Below are 18,436 nucleotides of genomic sequence, written 5' to 3'. Positions count from 1 at the left end.
AGTCACTGCTCTCCTTATGCATTGCTAATGGCATGCCCCAATAAATCAATTTACCAATAATAAAATTATGAATAAAAGACATTCTGAAGCACTAAGATATGCCATAACTATAAAATAAACGCCATTTCCAGTCACTGATACTGGATGATTTCTAGTGACAGCAGGGGATGAATAGGTCATTTAAGTCAGGTTAGTTTTCTGCTGGTTACTTTCCAATTGACCACATCAGTCTGCCATAAGTCCAGTTACTTTAGAATGACGTCAGATGATCCTGAAGTTGGTTGCTCTTACAGGGAGTTTGCAGAAAGTGTAATTGCGGCTGTTATTTATTTTTTTTTTTTTAATCAGACAGCTTGTGCTGTGAGGTCCGTGGATACGTTTGTGCTCAAGAACCTGAGGTTTACAACGTCTCCTGTTCTCAATTTATCACCAGGTCAGTGATCCAACTCACACTCCACTCACAATGAGCCCACACTTGTCAGGACAGGCCCTTGAACAGCTTTCAAATCGGTACCAAAGCACATCACGCCAGCACACGTCTGTGAAAGGCATCAATTCTGACCCTCATATGAGCGTAATGTTATCCGGCAGTATTGTCCGACGAGGTGCGCCAAGCCTGTGACTCAGACAAAGGTAAAGTTTCAGCAGAGAGAGGGCTGGGGAAACGTTCACTCTAATGTTTATTATTTTCCCCAACACAACGTAAAAAGTTAGTCAGGTTTTTCGCTCAGATATTAATTAAATATAAACACAAAGCAAAGCGGTGGCGATCGTAGACATTAGACAGAACGTAAAGTCAACATGTCAAAGGTTGCCAGTGACTAACTTCATAAATTAGCTTCCAGGACTGACGCAGACAGTCCATCCAATAACAAACCTTAGAGATGATGTTGTGAAGTCAAACATTTGTCCACAGGTACATCACTCTGGTTGACAAACGTTCCAGACTCATTCAAAGCTTAAATCACCCTGAGATGTTTATTGATATGCACAACGTTTTGGATGAATTTGTTTCCAACTCTGAAATTCTGAGCCCTTTGTTCACATTTTTTTTCCTACAATATAAACACACTTTACATTTTTATTTTTTCCATTTCATCCTCAATTTTTCCTCTCAGAATGCTGAAATTTTCCAAGTTTCTGACAACAGAGAGTGGGGAGGATCCCAAAAAAAAAAAAAAGAGAAAAACTTTCCAATATCTTAAGAAAACCCTAATTCCTTGAAATCAAACATTTAAAAAAGAAGCTTGGCTCTGAACTTTGGCTAATAAATGCATTTTTTAAATATTATTTTTAGGAATGTTTACCTTTTCTAGGCAGGTTAACTGGTCTTCGTGACAGCCCTCCTTTTTCAACCAGACCCGATTGACCATCAATGAATAAGTGACGAACCTGAAAGAAACATATAGGCATGGGTGAAAAAATATTTCTAGTTTAAAAACCCAATTTAAACACATATTTGAACCACTTCAGTGAATTAAGGCAGACCCAATAAGGTAATATTTTACAAAAGCTGAAAAAAAGCCTACTCTGTAAAGAATCTCTTTTAAAAAAGATGTGAGATCAAAGTTTCTTCTAACAGCTTTCATTTTTAACACAAGCATTTCCATGCTACAACATAGTCAGTCACTTCTTCGTGTTTTCATCTGGAAATACAGAGGAATAAGAGATTTGATCTCAGTTTGTGGCGATTGCTGCTGAACTCAGCTAAAACATGTCCAATCTTGCTAATAGATAAGGAGGCCATTACTTCCTGCTTGGGGAAAAAAAAAAAAAAAAAAAAAGTTCCTTTGAATACAACTTTGGAAAATAATCACCAACCTGGTGTGGACGTACACAGCTGGAGTTCAGGTTCGGGTAGCGGGTAGCAGGATCAATCGTATACTGTTCAAAGTTTTTACTGATGTTTTCCGGTGTGGTCTGAGGCAGCAGACGGTAAATGCTCTCCCTGATAGAGAAGGGTGACACATTTTAAACACAGCATGTTAGTCGTTTATTTGTAACTATCAAAATAAGATGGCTCAAATACTACTTCCTTTCTTACTTTGAAATAAGAGTCTCAGAGAGACAAGATTTCATATTCGAAGCTTTGGATTCTTATCCACCAGAAGTCACATGCTGACTAAGCAACTCCACAAGAATTAAACTAGATATACTAGACAGACTACACAAGTATCGTGTCATTTTAACGTCGCTATACGTCCTTACTCAACGAAGCGATAAAACTACACTAATTTCAATCTGCGGGAAGCAACACATCCTCACCTCTCTGCCAGTATCTCCAAGGAGCTCTTTCCCTGTGCCCAGCCCCTCACCATCCAAGCAGTGTCGAAGGCAGCCAGAAAGCCTCTAGCACAACCAGTACCCATCGGCCAGAAAGGCTGCAATCAAAAAAAACAAAAACAACATGGTGTCAAAGAAGAACAAAAAGGACAACGATTATTCCTGCCCTGACAAAACGTACAACCAAAAGCAAAAAAAAACAGTGTCTCTTACCTCGAGAAGACTGTCTCCCACCAGCGCAACCAGCAGCTCATGTCCATGTTTCTCCCTAATCAGGGCGGCGTTCTCTGATGCGTACATGCAGGTAAAATCAAACATGGCCACGTCTGGCTGCCCGTAGTGATTGATGGCGTAGTCCAGCGACGGCAGCTGGTAGTTGGTGCCAAAGTCCGCAGCCTCACGAGCGTACGACAACAACGCTTCCTGGTTAACGTTGTCAGAATTCAGCAGCCGCTCCGTTTCTATGTAGTCCTGGAACAAGAAGTGGAGCCCTAAAACTTCAGGCAAAATTTTTAAAATACTACACAAGTACATAAACCGTTTTCCAAAATAGCCTATTTATAATATTTAGCTGCTACAGGTTAATTCATGGAGCTTTTCTTTCAACAGAAAACATTTCTCATCTGATTTGTTTGTGTAAAGAGTCTTAAATGCAATCCTTGCATGAGTGTCACAATGACAGAAAGCTATGGCGCCGTTATAGGTCAGCCATGTGGCCTCTGACGCCTGTGCTGTGTGCGTGGGTTTTGACCCAGCAGTCGGAGGGAGATTTCACTCGGCACCAACAGCCAATGTAAGATGAGAGGGAGACCACTGGGGGCTCAGCAGCGCAGCACTTCAGCACCTGCGTATGTGCTTGGATAATGCATATGGAAAAAGTTTGTATTATGGATTAGTTCCAAAACTGCATGGTAAGAATTTGTGTTGTTAACAAAAGGTTTTCAAATAACAACTGGAAGCTTACTCTGAAAACATTTGTCACTTGCAAATAACCATTTCTGCTGTCTGATTTCTTCCATGCAAGGAACGATTTTTTTTTTTTATATATATATGCTGTGAGAGAAATGGAATAAAGGTGAGAGGTGGAATGCTTTAATTAGAGCCCTGTTTATCATCATCGGCTGTGCAGTGCAATCACTCACTACACTGGTCAGCACACAAACCGTTCTGTGTTCCCAAAAGGCCATCTGACTCCCAGCTTTGGGACTTCACTTTAAATGTTGTGATTTTCTGGTCCGTAACAGGATGTATTTAGAAAACTATAAATTTTTATGAAAAAATAAATAAATAAAAATAGAACAAAGCAGAATAGACAAGCTTCATTCACTTTTATTAACACTAAAGGTTGCAAAACATATTACACCAGTGATACTTTTGAAATAAAGCTGCATGACATAAAACAATGAGCTGCCTGTTTCCTTAAACAGTACGCTCCAACCAGTGCTCTCGGTATGCCACCACTTAACAGGAAGAAATAAAGATATTGATATACCACATTATACAAGAAGCTAAAGAAAACAAAACAACCCAAAATAAAAAATTCTACCACAGCTGGGCAGAAACATTTCAGATTATTATCCACAAACAGTTAGTTAGGAGCCACTTCACAGGAGTTACACAACTAATGTACCCAATTAAAACATTAAAAAGAAATGCATGTTCCTCTGAAACATAAGTTTCAAAAGAGCTTATATTTCACAATAATATTACTTATTAATTTGGTGTTAAGGGTTGAATGGGTTTTTAACAAACTGCCATGAAATATAGATCAAATTTTTACTTTTGTGTTGAATGTCTGTACTATTTCCCTAAAAATAAACTGTTAGCTATTTTTTGTCCCACAAAAACTGGAAATTTAGGCTAATTTTAGCTTATGCACTAATTTTAACATACTGAACAGAATAAGTCCATGTTACTCAACATGCTTGTGGCTCTCCACATGCTATTGAGTACACTGTAGCTTACTTTAGCATTGATGCTAATTTTTAGCGTCAGAATGCTGGGTTCCAACCAGCAGGCACACTTTGGCAGGCCGCATTCAAATGTCTAAAGAAATTTTCTAGTTGTCACTTATTATGGATGGATTTACTGTACAACTAAACAGAATTCCAATTGTCCATTCTTTTAAATATCATAGCCTTTTTAATCCATTTTCATAAAATTTGCAGAATATTTTGGAGTCAAACTGTTTTGTCATTGGCAGAAACAGCCGGTAAAGAAAGCTTAAATATTACTGGTGATGCATCAACACAATAGATTATGGTTAGCTAAACTCACATTTATGATGACCCCTTTGTCCAACAGGCTCTGCTTCTTTGCAGTCATCACAAAATAGTGGGTGTTGTCCTTGTAGTAAACAATGTTTTCCAAATCAATTCCTAGAAATTTGAGCATGTTGTTTAACACAGATCCCTTTAGAGCTGCAGATCATCCATAAAATTTGACATATTTACACAATTTACCCGTCTCCTCTTTCAGTTCCAGAAAAAATTTCTGGTTAAAGATGAAGGCGACGCCGCTGATTTCCTCGACTTTCGCTTCTGCTGTGGTGTTCCTGTTGACAAAGTTGGCTGTTATAGCGATTGCCAACTTTCCTCTGAACTCCTTGCGACTGAAACCTGCCAAGAAGAGGTTAGGAATTAAAGGGGGAAGGATGCAAATTCATATTTGTTTTTAATTAACACATGCATAACCAGGCAGGAAGCTAAAAGCAATTAAAAAAGGTTTACTGTAGTCTGAAAAGGCACCTTTAGAAAGCAACTCATCATGAGCAAGAAGTGGTTATTACTTTGTAAGTATGGTACAGCCCCGTTCAATAAATTAGAATATTAATAGAAAGTTCATTTCAGTAACTCCATCCTCAAGTGAAAAGCATTCTATAAATCAATTTGATTAAGACTGATGTTTACCACCTTTATTTCAAAAGTTCATCGAAACATCGAGACATTTAATATTTGAATATTGCATAGACCAACAAAAAACATACATTTTTAAAAACAGAATTATAGAAAAGTATGTTTAATGTCAGCTTAAAAGTCATTTTCGAAAGGTACTTTTAATCTGACAAGAAACTAATCAGGACATTCTCTTCTAATGTATTGAATATGACTATAAGCGGCCAAAACTATTCACTTACCCCTCTAAATCAATTAATGTTATGTTTTCTAATAATTTGTAAAAGAATGTCCATCCAAGGCCAGGATGTAGAAAAGTCAATACCTAGATGTGCAGATTGCTTCTACAAACATTGGGAAAAGAATGAGTTGCTTGCAGGAAGTCTATTCAAATCAAAATAATGTGGTTTTCGCAGTTGCCAGGAGACTGGCATTTGCTTGACCACAACGTGCTGCGTTTTGGTGCGGAGCTGATCATGTAGGGGTGTTTTTTGGGACTTGATCTAAGCGCCATAGTTCAAGTGAAAGCAACTCGTAATGCTTCTGCATATCAAGATATTTTGGACAATATTACTATCCAAGCTTTGAAGGACTGGTCTGGGGCCTGCACTTTCCTGTTCCAAGTCATTACACACCAGTGTAAAATAATGTCCATAAACATCTCAAAAGGCTTGCACAAATCTCTGACCTCAACCCAACTGATCACTATTAGGGATGAATTAGAGCACAAATTGTGAGCCTTGTCCAAGATTGACCTCATAAATTTGCTTCAGAAAAAAATGACCAAATACTCCCAAAGATAAAGTCGTACACTTTGAGGAAAGATTTCCTAGAAAAATTGAAGCTACTAAAACTGCAAAGGGTGATCAGACATCATATTGAGCCTCAGAATGGGTCAAGTCCATGAGTGAAGGAAGACATGCACATACTTTTGCCAATATGACTGTATATTTAGAATACAGATTCTTGAACAAACAAGCATGAGACTTATTTATTATTCTTGGACAGAAGGGTAACAGCTCTCATCCAGTTCACGAACCTTCACACACAAACACATAAAACATATTCAGTTGAAACCATGTCAACAGGAAATGCCTCAGTGCCAGAACGAGCTTCCTCAATGTGGGTCAGTAGCAAAACTTTCTTTGTCTCTCATGTTGAACCGGTTGTCAGCACTTACTCCCCCCACAATGCTTCACAGTTCTGAGTTAAGGTCAACCCTCACCATCTAATGTGCTTCTGCGACCGTCTGCACCGATCACCACATCAAAGTCAAAGTCAGAGACTGGATGATTGGAGGGCCGGAGTTCTGCTCGCCAACCAGGACCTAAGAAAAACAAAAAATATGAGATTAATGGAATATTTAGAACAAAATCAAAGTTAAAATAACTTGTTTTCCATTCCAGTCTTATTGGAATAGAAGCAACCTTTATTGTCCCGCAAAGGGGAAATTCAGGCGTAGCAACAGATGTAAAGGATCACACACAATAAGTTCTTAGCGTTAAAAAAAAAACATTATATATATAAAAAGTAAGATTAGCAAAAACGAGTGCTGCTGTTTTGAAGTAAATGCCCTAAATTTGCTTGCTTGCGTTTTGCCTGATGTAGGGCGGCTTATTAAAAAAGTCTCTAAAATTCTTCTGTTGTGTTCTTTGGAGAGCTAAAACATGACTGTCTCTTAGGAATTGCTTTGGGAAACAGAGCAGAGTCTATCAATAGCTTTATTTTCCACTCTGCCAGAACTTATCTGTTTACTTCAACATATGTGACATCAAGGGAGCTTTCCTTATATAGCCGACATGTGCAAGTAAGTGCCATCATGTCACTGCTGGTCACGACCCTTTTAAACAAGGATCAAGGATAACCCCGTTTATACATTCACTGGTCTGTTCCTGTACTTGTATTAGAGACCAATCTGACATTCTTAACTTAATTTGGAGGTGTGAAACTACTCTCTTAAGAGTGGATTCTCAAAAGATTTGTACCCAAGACCTTCATGGAACAAACTGGCTTTCTTCTCCCAAAAACAAACAAAAAAGTGTCATCTCATAGAACTGCACAGAGAAGGCAACATCCAACTCAGATGACTCACCGTCTTCCGTCTGCTGCTCCGGAGGCTCCAGAAGTTTTACAAACTCCACATTGACGTGAATCTCCACTCCCAGGATCAGACTCACTTTCAGCAGCATCAGCTGCAGCTGGCGGATACCTGAAGAGGGAGCAAACGGTGCTTTGAAAACGGGTTGTTCAGTCACGTTACAGCCACAAGCGCCAATGTACTTTAGTGGGATCCTATGTCTTTTGCCTACACATAAAAGTATGAAATTGTTAAGAGGAGTGAAACATTGTTTCTTTTTTTTAAATAAATACAATATGAAAAGTATGGCCTGCATTTGTATTTGGCCATTTTTACATTGTAACCATTAATAAAACCCTGTGCTACCTGCAGCTCTCAGACGTTTGGCCATGTATAATTTAATCTCAATATTAATACAGCTGCTCTGAGCAGCATGAGAGGTTTGCTAAAGAATACAAATAAGGATGCATTGTCTTGAAAACACAAGAATGTAGCAGATGGGTTGAAGAGGGAGAAGGGCTTTAACTCTATCTGAAGCCCTACCAAGATATGGCCATTCAAATAAACATGCAAGGAGAGCATTTATCATAAAAGCACATTATATGCACATGGTAACTTTGATGGAGCTGCAGGAATTAACATGACGAAGATATCCATTGTTGAAATTAATCCAGAAAATCCTCTAGTTGCAGTTTGCCATGAATTCTGTAGGGGAGACGGAAAAATATGTAAAAAAAAGATGCTCCACAATTTTTTTTGTATTTCATGCAAGCACTATGTGGCAGAAAACGGACACAGCAAATGATCCTGCACACGCCGTTCCCATAGTGAAACATGGTGGTGGCAGCATCATGGTGTGGGGAATCTTTTTTATCTTATCAGCGTAGACTGTTAGATTGGTGGAGCTAAATACAGGGGTGCGATGATGCTTTGTAGTTCAAAATCTGCTGTTTTCAGGAACAAACACAGTTTGTCCCTTAAAAGAAGTCAGAGGTAAACCTGCTGTCGTATTCTCAGCCAAGGGTAATAATATATAAGAGTTGCTGCAGGTAAGGGCAGCAATGGTGATAAAAAAATAAAAAGAGACACAAATACGCCATCTACTAGCTACAGGACAAACACACAGAAAGATAAACTTCTTATGAGGCTCAGCTAGAAGTCTACTTCCTTGATAGTGATTCTACACACAGTAAAAACAAATCCTTGTCCTGTTGTTGACATCCAGTCAGCTTTTTGTTCTTTACGACTTACTTAAAGACAGCTCTATTTTTGGAATTGAAATAACGCAACAAAAAGAGAGAACACTCACTGATGTGGTCGATGGCGCCGGCGCAGAACTTTCCGTAGAACTTCTTGGCCCCGAGAGCCCTGAGGTCATGAATGGTGTAGGGCCAGAGGTGGAGCACGTTGTTCCTGGAGAAGGTGTCCCTCTTCTCGATCACCACCACTTTGCAGCCGAGCAGGGCCAACTCGATGGCCGTTCGCAGGCCGCAGGGGCCGCCACCGATGATCAGACACTGGGAGTAACAGAAGGTATGAAATGAGTGAGGATGAGATGCAGTCTGAGCAGGTAGGATGTTCTGTTTGATGATGGTGTGTAAATACTTAATGCAGTGCAGTCATATTTGTTTGAACATTTTTCTTTTGTTCCCCTAAAAACATAGAGTGTAAGTAGGTCCTCACCATCAGTGTAGTTTAGAGGTTTTGCTCCTCATCGCATAGAACGAGGCACAGAAGCAATGCTAAGGAAAAGTTTGGCATTTTGTGATGTTAAACTGTAGCCCTTAGCAAGTGTTTTGAGGGGCATGATCTGATGCATTCTACTCCCCCCTTGCATGTAGCGCAACCAAATATGGAGACGATCGAGTTGCAGGGATTAAAGAATGCTGTCCTCTCATTTGGATTTTACATTTGGTTTCAGAGAACACGGCCCGCCCAGCTCCACGTCCACCGTCCTTCATCTCCAAATAGCCGTTTCTCCAGAAAAAAAATGTCTGGAATAATAGCTGAGCTGTTATTTCTGGCTAGCCCTCTACCCAGCCCTTCTGTGTTAATCTCCCTTCTGCAAGTCTCTGGCCTGTTTCCCCCCTCCTTCACTTAAAGTCTTATCTCTTCCTTGAAGATATGAAGTTTTTCCAATACAACGTCAAAAGTGCTGCCTAAACATGTCTACATACATGGTCAAAGAACAACGCAGCACATGAAATGCCAAATTTGAGAGCTTAGCTTCCAAACTGTGTTTTGAGCCTTGCTAAAAGTTATGCAGCACAGTTAAACCGGCAAATGATTCACTGCTTTGTCTGTTTGTACCATAAACCAGTGTTTCCTGCTCCTATCGCTTGGGGCTAATTGCCCTGCACGCTCCAACCCTGCAAGACTTGATGCTAAGCTGTTGAGGTTATTCATTCCTTTGCGCCAGGTGTGTTGAATCAGGAAAACATCTAAAACATCCAAAACATTGTGGCCTGTGGATCAGGACCCAGAAGCTCTGCTGTAACCAACCTATTTGACGCAAAATACCAAGATGACCGAAGAGTTATTAAGTGTCTAAAGTAGTCAAAAGAACTTCAACACAATCTTTCAACTGCAAACAAGCCTACCTTTATTTTTTTCAAATGCAGAAAGGACAGGAGGTCGCTGACCAGTTTTCAGCTTTTATTTTGCAAACTTCATTGAGACTGATGTTTCAACAGCATCTGCATCTTCTGATGGACTCCATGAAGACTCCATAGAAGTTTGCACTATAAAGCTGAACACTGATCAACACCTGATTTCAGCCTGATTACATATTGATTGGGTATGACACTGCTATGTTTGACCCTTTCTGGGCAGAAATATGTTTGATCATGGGATCAGATTGCACATTACATATTAATAAGTTACTTCTTTGCAGGCCACAAGCTGCTATCAAAGACTGCCACCAAAATGGGGCATCTTTTAAAGAAAAAAATATGCAAGTTATCTCTGTTACATAAGCTTGTTCAAGTGTTTAATTTTGTGGTTTGTATTACCCATTGCAAACATTTGTTGTTTTTTCATCATTTTTTGTCTGCAACCAAGGGGATAAATATAACGAAACTATGACATTTTCAACAACTGGGAATACTAGTGGATCAGTTTGCTGTGATTAGTCACATCTCTGTTCACATGTTTGTTTAACCCTTCTGAAAGGGTTAACATCAAGAAGGGCTTTTTTTTTCTAATTTTACTTCATCTTCCGAAAACCAAAAGCGCATAGTAAAAGAGCCCAAACAAGTAATTTGACAAAACCTTTTGAAATAAAATGTAAGTTTTTAAGGATTTCTCAGCAACATGCTCTTACCCTCGTTCCTTGGCAGGCTTTATTCTGGTTGTACACTTTCTGCTGTGCCCGTTTGTCTAATTTTGTCCACAAGGCCTTGACTTTCCAGGAGCTGACTGCTGCCTTCAAGGAGCTGAAGAAGTTGCCGTGGTCCAAAGGATCCAGCTCCATCTGTCTGCAGAGGATGCTGAAGGCCTGCAGGGTTCCTTTACATGTGGACGCCTGGACAAAGTTCTCAAAGAGCTGGCTGGCCTGAGCCGTCCGCTCATCCTCCGTCTCGCCCATCTGCTCTGATTGCAACAGAGTCCCAGCTTCTTAAAAACTCTGCCTCCGCCGTTCCTTTGTGACTCGTCCAGTTTCTCTTGTTTCCCACTGCTAGAACTGAAGTTTTAGCTGCTGTATCATTTCACAATTAAATGTCTCTGGAACAAGAAGAAGAAAACAAATTGTCAGAGAGAATACAAGGCAAGTAGCATTGTTGTCTATGGGACAAACGGGTTTTAACTGCAACTATTAAGATTGGCGAACTTGTGTCTGCTGCTTAGTACATTTATAACTTAGAGAGCTGATAAAAGTCAAAAGCAAAACTTACTGATAGCTGCATTTTATAAGTAAAATTAACCAATCCCTAGGATTTTGTGTTTACTGCTACAGTTTTGAACTCTTATCAATTAGTTGTAGAAAGAGCCAAACAAAAATAATAACTAATTGTGAAAAATATATTTTATTCTAAATATCTTTTTAAATCTTTTTAAAAATAAAAACATTTAGTAAAAAGGATTTTACTAAAATCGTTTTTCTGTTGGTAAAATCCTTCTTCTGAGCCAAGATTTGTGGCTCACAATTACAAACCTTCACTATCCAATGTTTTGCTGCTTTGACCAACTTTATATCCCAACTTCTTCACCTGACATCAACAAACCTGCTGCTTTAAAACAGTAATTATTGTCAACATATCTTCCTCTGGAACTAAGAAATGTTTTTCTTCTGCAGCTCCGCTGAATGCCTGAGAGGATTAGGACAGATTTATGCTTTCGGTGGAGATCAGCTGAGCGGTCATGGGAGAAACTCAAACACTCCAACAGCACAGAAAGAAATAATCATTTTCACAGTTACACAGCTACAATTTTACACCAGCGGCAAATTGTCGAGGCACTAACTACAGAGATACAGATAATACTAACTGTTCCCTTAGAAGACTAGGTGCTTTGTTTCTTCAAGGAAAAACTGTTTAATTCTCACAAACACATGAGAGATTTTTATTTCCCCATTCTACCATAAATATTTTCCTGATTCTTATCCTTTGTGCCTAACTAAGTCATCTATGCAACAAGCTGGTAAATATTCACACTTTAAACCTTAAACCTTTTTTTTTTGCAATTTCAGCTGCAGAATTATGTCTTTACAACCATACAAGTAAATCACAAATATATAAAACAAGGCTCATTTCTTAAAAAGTATTTTAAAGAACAGAGTCTGAAAATTCAAGCATTACTTAATGTCCAGTTTCCATTTCCCCAAACTTATCCAGACATGGAAACTGATAAAAGCAAACTTAATATTTTCCTCAGGCCTGACTCGGAACCTGTAATAAGGGACTGTTTTCCGCTCCCAAACTCCACCCAACAACAGGCATGAATTATCCACAGCCAGAGTCAAACATTTCCTGAATGACGTCTCACTCGGAGGTGAGCATCAGGTCACATTTGCTGGAAGCCTCTCGGTATTATTCTTTTACGCTCATGGAAGCTCCTTCGCAGCACGAGCGTAGAGAAGCCAAGTTTCTCTCAGATAACACTGCTGGTAATCTCGACAGACTTGTGATCATGAAGAATGTCCAAGGTCCCTTTGTGGTAGATTGTCCGTGCAGAAGGAAAACAACACCTGGTTGGTTCTTTTATTCTGCGGTGATCAGAGAGTGACCTACACTTTCTCAGAGTCCCTGACTGGCCCAGGGGGGCTCTCAGGTCTCAGCTTCCTAACAGTTTGGCAGCACACAGCAGCGTCTCAGTTACCATTACTCTCTTTACAAAGTGACACGCCTCAGACCTTTTATGTAAGTCCAAGCCCTGCCAAGACAAAAAGCTTCCACATCTTTCCTCTTTGTATTTCCAAATGCTGACTGAAATTTGTTTCCTAGCATTTAATTCTGGTGTGAGAGCTCAGGGACATGCCACCCTATCTGGCCATCTCTGATCATCAGGCTTAATATAAGCAGCATAATCAACTGGTCTATGTAGAAAAAAAAATAAAATATGTGCATTTAGAGGCTAGAAGGGTATGGGAAAGAGCACAATCTTGGGAGCTTTTTTTTTTTGTTTATGTTTCAACAACTGGGAGGGTGTGCACTGGGAGTTTTCAACAGGAAGTGGTTAAATGTATTATCTTCTTCCACATTTGTTGGTGCATCACGTTCTCTTCACTTTAGTCTGAGTCAGGGACCAACTAAATATAATTATGCCTGGGTCCATTGTGCATTTTCTGCATGAAAATAAGAGCCTTTGGAGTCATTAGGAGGAACTGACCTACTTTTGGAGGAACGCGTTACCTTGGAAAGCCGATAATACTTTGAGGGAATTGTTTAGTGTATCAGTTAAAAATAATTTCAGCTGATTTAATGAGACTAAATGCCAACATACCGAAATATCCATTTAGCTTATATAACAAATGCCTTTCTAATTTGAAAGCAAAAAAATAAACAAATAAATCAATGGTAATCAGTGTAATCTGTCCTAACAGGTGATCAACAGTTCAAGTACAGGATGTATTGCCAGTGTAAAATATTTAAGTGCATTGAAACTGAAAACTTCCACGATTTCCAGTCCAACAAACAGTGGATTATTTGATTTACCATTTGGCTTTGAATTTGGTTAAATAAAAATAAAAACACACAACAGTCTTATGCATCATACTCCTTGAAAATGTTTTTAGAAAAACAAGTTTCTCCATCACATAACTTTTACTTTATATTTCAGATATTCAGATCAAACTAATATTAGTATTAGAGAACATAATTTAAGAAAATACAAAAGGCACTTTTTCCATTATGATTTCAGTTATTATGGCCCTAAGTGTCCTTTATATTTACATAGAGCATACAGATAGCTTTTTTCCTCAAATTAAATCATAAAAACAATGTTCTATTTGATTTTAAAATATATTTTGATGACCTGAACGGAATGGAAAAAGACACAAACAAGAAGGTCTAAGGGGGTGGAGGTATTTTGAAGTAGGCCACTTTGTGTCACTAATGCAGGCCAATTACTAAATGTTCTTTCAATGCAGATCTTTCACAAGTGACTGAAATTATTTAATAAAATGAAGACCAACTCATTTTCCCAGCACAAAATGACTTCAGCCAATAGATAGCAGCTGCTATGCAATATCAGGAAAGAAAATATTGACATCATTTGAGGATATATATTTATACATAGCATGTCAGGAATACCAAAAGGTATCGGGTGTCAGTGCGTGCATACAAGGAGGTTTGCATATTGCAGCTTTCACATTAAGCCTCTTTTAAATAGGGCAAAACAGCCACCAATTCCCACAAGCATCAAATGCTTTTCAGCATTTAAGGGTATTTAAGGGCTCCAGGTCCCCATGTTAGCCAAGAAGAAACAGTTTTTCAAATAAATGTCCCTACAAGGTCTTTAGGATACTTTCTTTGCATTAGCACTTTTACCAATTACCAGTCGTACATCTACTTGTCTACAATCCAGAAAAGGAAAAAAAAAGGATTCTCAAAGTGATGTTTTTGGAGATATTATCGAAAGGGAGTTAATTTTTTTCTATTATGTAGTTCATAATAGCTTCTTAAAAACAATCGCTTCTTGTTTAATATTCTTTTTTATGCAATGTAAGTTAGTTTAGCTCATTTTTCTGAATATCTTTAAGAGAAAAGTGCAATATGTTGCCATATAGTTTTGGCATCAAATTTAAAACCCATCTTTGCACAATGCTGTACTAATTAATCATCATCATCATCTTAGAAAGTCTATATTTGAGCCTATTTTTTTATTATATATATATATTCAACTTGTAAATACTCCACAATGAAAAATGAGTATCAGGATTCATATTTACTAAACCAGGTCTTAAAAGGCAACAAAGGAAAGCTTAAATCACTTAAATCACCTGAAGCAGCTTCCAGTCTCACTCATGTTTAAAGAAAGTCTGGCGGCACACCACATCAACGGCAGAAAAGAAAGAAAAATGTCCCGGTGCACAAGAAAACCTTAAAGAAGCTTTGAGGACATCAGAAATCAGGTTGTTAAAGATTCAGTCTGTCAGGTTTTATAGATCAGAGACCAGCTTCGGAAAGCCCAAGGCACAAACAACTGAAGCGTAGAAGTGACAAATAGAGCAGGAACATTGTGTCCTTGGATCACAAACAAAGAGACAGTTCACTCGTAATGATTCCACAATTTAATCAAATTTTTTACAACAAGGGAAGCTGCCAGAAACAAGGTGTGAACTGCAACACTTCTCTCATTTAATGCTACAAGTAACATTCAACACGACGCCGGCGAACATGTTGACAATCTGCCAAAGCAGAGATAATGTACAGGTAGGGCCCTGTAATTTCTGAATGATGGAAAACAGTCTAAATGTTTAAATGGGAGTTTAACCGTTAAAAACAAAATCCACTATAAAAGCAGAGTCTTTGTTTTCCACTCTTTACATTGATATCCACATTGGAAGATCAAACATTGGATGAGAAAAGACAGGATTGCTGGCATAACAACTACAATGATGTAATAGCACTTTGTTTATGAGCCAAATAATCAACATGTTACATCAAAAAAGGGAAGAAGCAAGCTAGCATTAGCATACTTTTGAGTAAACTCAGCAAAATGCAAAGATTGTCAACAGAGAGAGAGATGCACATGAACCAAAGACTAGCTGTATGTAACAAGTTAGCAAATTCTTTAGAACTTAATAATAAAGATATGTTGTTAGAAAACATTAAGCTAAATACTAATCCCTTTAAATTTATTTATTTTCTCTATTGTGCTTTTAAAAATGTGACAATAGAAAAGGGTAATTTTGGAGAAAAAAAATCCATTTCATAGAGCTCTTGCAAAGACTGAATCAGACTTATTTTTCTTCTTTTCCTGTTCCATCAAGAGGACAACCTGCATGAATTTAGGAAACTCTTTCCAAAAGTGTTTTTTTTTTATCTTTCTATGAGAAAACTACAAAAAGAAACCTTCATCATATTTACAATCTCTATTTAAGGACAGAATCTAATTTCTTCCCCCAATCATTTTAGATTATTTTTTTTAATTTATATTTTGGCTCTTATTACTATATTATGAATGAGCTGCTGTTGTTCTACTTATTGGTCACAAATTCAGAATTGATTGCACAAACAGAAAAATATATTCAGCTTAACCAACAACATTTAGTAGACATTACAGATTTCACACAGTATGGCACTCGGTTGAAATGATTAATGATTTTCATTATAGGTTAATCACTCACAGCAACTCAGAGCTGTCGACAGCCTGTGGATGTTTTTTTAGAGCACTGTGAGAGGAAGACCAAAGCTGAGTCAACAAGTTCCTCCCCAGACTGACGGGATTTCCCAGAAAGAGGAAAAATACAGACACAACTGCAAGAAGGAATGACAATGGGAAAACTGAAACGAATGGGAAATATTACATTCACATAGCGGAGGTTATGAAATTCTTGGAACTTAAGAAAATGTCTGCAGAGAGTTCAGGTCTTGGCCCAAACATGCTTCTGTTCTAGTCCCGATTTATTCTGGACTGAATTCGGTAAGTAAGAAAACGTGAAAGTTTGAAGTACGAGCCTTTCACGAGAAATGCAGCACACAACCAACTTTATCTGATGAATGGACTGTTTAATATTTAATTTCAGCCACTGTCAAGGTCAAAACACATCCGAACAAAAATGAGGCATAATGATCATTATGATCAGGGAACAAAAACAACAACATGCTTTTAGGGTAATCTCAGATAACTGAAGCTGCATATTAGGCAATTCACTCTCTGCTTCACTTTTCTGCTCTCTTTCAATTTAGTCTGGTGGACTGCTGCTCCAACAACAAACTGCAGCCATGACTCCGAAAAGAAATGAAGAATCTATTAAACCATTGATTCAAGAGTTGCAAAAGCACAGCTCAATACAAATGCATGGCAGACTTTTGGGAAATTTATTTGAAAAAAGAAAAGGAAAACTATCCATTTCCGTACACTTCCCAATGTCGCATTACTTTGTGTTGGTCTATCACATAAAATCTGAACACATAGATTGTTGTAGTTGTAATGTGACAAAAGTTCATTGTATAAACACTTTTGTAAAGTACTTTATAAAGCATTTTGTCATTTTTTTAATGGTCCAGAAAAGAAATGAATCTGCAATACTGGTAATTTTTTTTCAATATTTTAAGATTGCGATTTCCAATTTGAAGTAAAAACACTTAACAGTTTAATATTTTACCTGTGAAATACCTGTGTATCTTGTAAATCCTCCCAAGTCATAAAAAAAATAAATAAAAAATCTAGTTTTTGGCAGCACTGAAAAGCATTTCTGGAAAAGAAGCAAAATGAGTGTTTTTTTCTGAATATCTTTAAGCCAAATCGCCTGGTCCACAGCTGAAAGAGACACACCCATACTTAACCTTCAGATAAGGGGCTGTAGGAGGGACCACACTCCCATCTTCTACATATTTGTTTTTCCTCAGGGGACAAACCACAGCACAGAAAAGTGGGTCATTAATGTGAGAGAATATAAAAACATGAACTTAGCCCTCTGTGACTGCAAGTAAACTGAAAAGTTTGATCTGAAATTCCCATGCAACAGTGTTTAAGATATATATATATATATATATATATATATATATATATATTCATATTCCTTGATGCATTTTATATCTGTATTTTAGCATTTGTATTTTAAACAATAATTTTATGCTTGTCATTTCCTTTTTGTCTCTCGTTTGATGCCCTCTAAAGCTCTGTGGATGGTATGAATGGTGGCATGTAAAAAATGTTGCCTAGCCTTGCCATCAGACTAGGCAAGCATCTGTTGTTACACATTATCAGCCAACTCAAGCAGGAGATGGTACAAGTCATAAGACAAAAAAAACTTTAGCAGGACCCTTGAAACATTATGTGCCTAGAATCAAGATAAAACTTTTGGGTTAAAACTTCACATACCATGTGTATAGTGTCTTGGCCAGCCAGTCAGCAATCGGTGATCAAGTAGGATCCATTTCAAAGCCATCAGAAAGGCACAACTACTATGCTCATTCTTATGTCTCAGGACAAATTGAAGAGCTCAACTAACTAATCTTATTAATCTAATTAATTTAAAGAGTACAGGATGAAGCTTGAGCACTCACAGAAACTCTAGATGTGGCAATCTATGCATACATAGGTCCTCCAAAGATTTTCACCTTGGATCTTCTTACTGGGCAGCATCACCAGTAACCACCACGCCACCAAGCAGTCTGCGCAAATAGGTTTATGGTATAAAGTGCATAGGCAGGATCTTGATTACAATCTGTCCTTCTCACTTTTAAAATCAGGAAAGCAAGAAAAGGACAGGAATATTTCCATAGAGTTCAATTCATCAGATGCAAAAAGGTAGACGACTCTTGCAGACCACAACAATTCAAATGCACAGGTAAGAGTAGAGTTACACACAGGTAGACAAGAACCAATTCACACGACAAGGGACTCAAATTCAGATGCTGGAAAGAATCATGGCATAGCCAACCACAAACAAGAGCAAATCAGAGTTGCCTTAGCATGTATTCCAATCACCAATCCAAACTTGTACTCTTTTAGTTTTAAATCTTTATATCGCACAATTTGATATTTACCTGACAACTCTGAGCAGTCACTTCTT

The 18,436-nt window shown here is 38.1% G+C and overlaps 1 protein-coding gene across 5 annotated transcripts in view; it reads right to left on the bottom strand.

Annotated features, from left to right (window-relative positions):
• The window catches only part of mical2b (microtubule associated monooxygenase, calponin and LIM domain containing 2b), a 49,206-nt gene that overhangs the window by 23,984 nt on the left and 6,786 nt on the right, over nucleotides 1-18,436 (bottom strand). For all 5 annotated transcript variants that reach the window (XM_015037270.1, XM_015037271.1, XM_015037272.1 and 2 more), the window contains exons 2-11: nucleotides 10,577-10,977; nucleotides 8,564-8,771; nucleotides 7,270-7,386; nucleotides 6,403-6,504; nucleotides 4,746-4,901; nucleotides 4,561-4,661; nucleotides 2,497-2,754; nucleotides 2,266-2,381; nucleotides 1,822-1,948; nucleotides 1,308-1,392 (exon numbers count right to left, since the gene is read on the bottom strand). In XM_015037270.1, the coding sequence (XP_014892756.1) occupies nucleotides 1,308-1,392; nucleotides 1,822-1,948; nucleotides 2,266-2,381; nucleotides 2,497-2,754; nucleotides 4,561-4,661; nucleotides 4,746-4,901; nucleotides 6,403-6,504; nucleotides 7,270-7,386; nucleotides 8,564-8,771; nucleotides 10,577-10,840 (1,534 nt within the window). In that variant the 5' untranslated portion in view covers nucleotides 10,841-10,977. The remainder of the gene's footprint in view (nucleotides 1-1,307; nucleotides 1,393-1,821; nucleotides 1,949-2,265; nucleotides 2,382-2,496; nucleotides 2,755-4,560; nucleotides 4,662-4,745; nucleotides 4,902-6,402; nucleotides 6,505-7,269; nucleotides 7,387-8,563; nucleotides 8,772-10,576; nucleotides 10,978-18,436) is intronic.

The sequence above is a fragment of the Poecilia latipinna genome, unplaced genomic scaffold (assembly GCF_001443285.1).
Source record: "Poecilia latipinna isolate Pla-1442-1.1 unplaced genomic scaffold, P_latipinna-1.0 Scaffold399, whole genome shotgun sequence".
Lineage (NCBI taxonomy): Eukaryota > Metazoa > Chordata > Actinopteri > Cyprinodontiformes > Poeciliidae > Poecilia > Poecilia latipinna.
The sequence above is the reverse complement of the archived record's forward strand: the minus strand, read 5'-3'. Positions and strand labels throughout refer to the sequence as shown.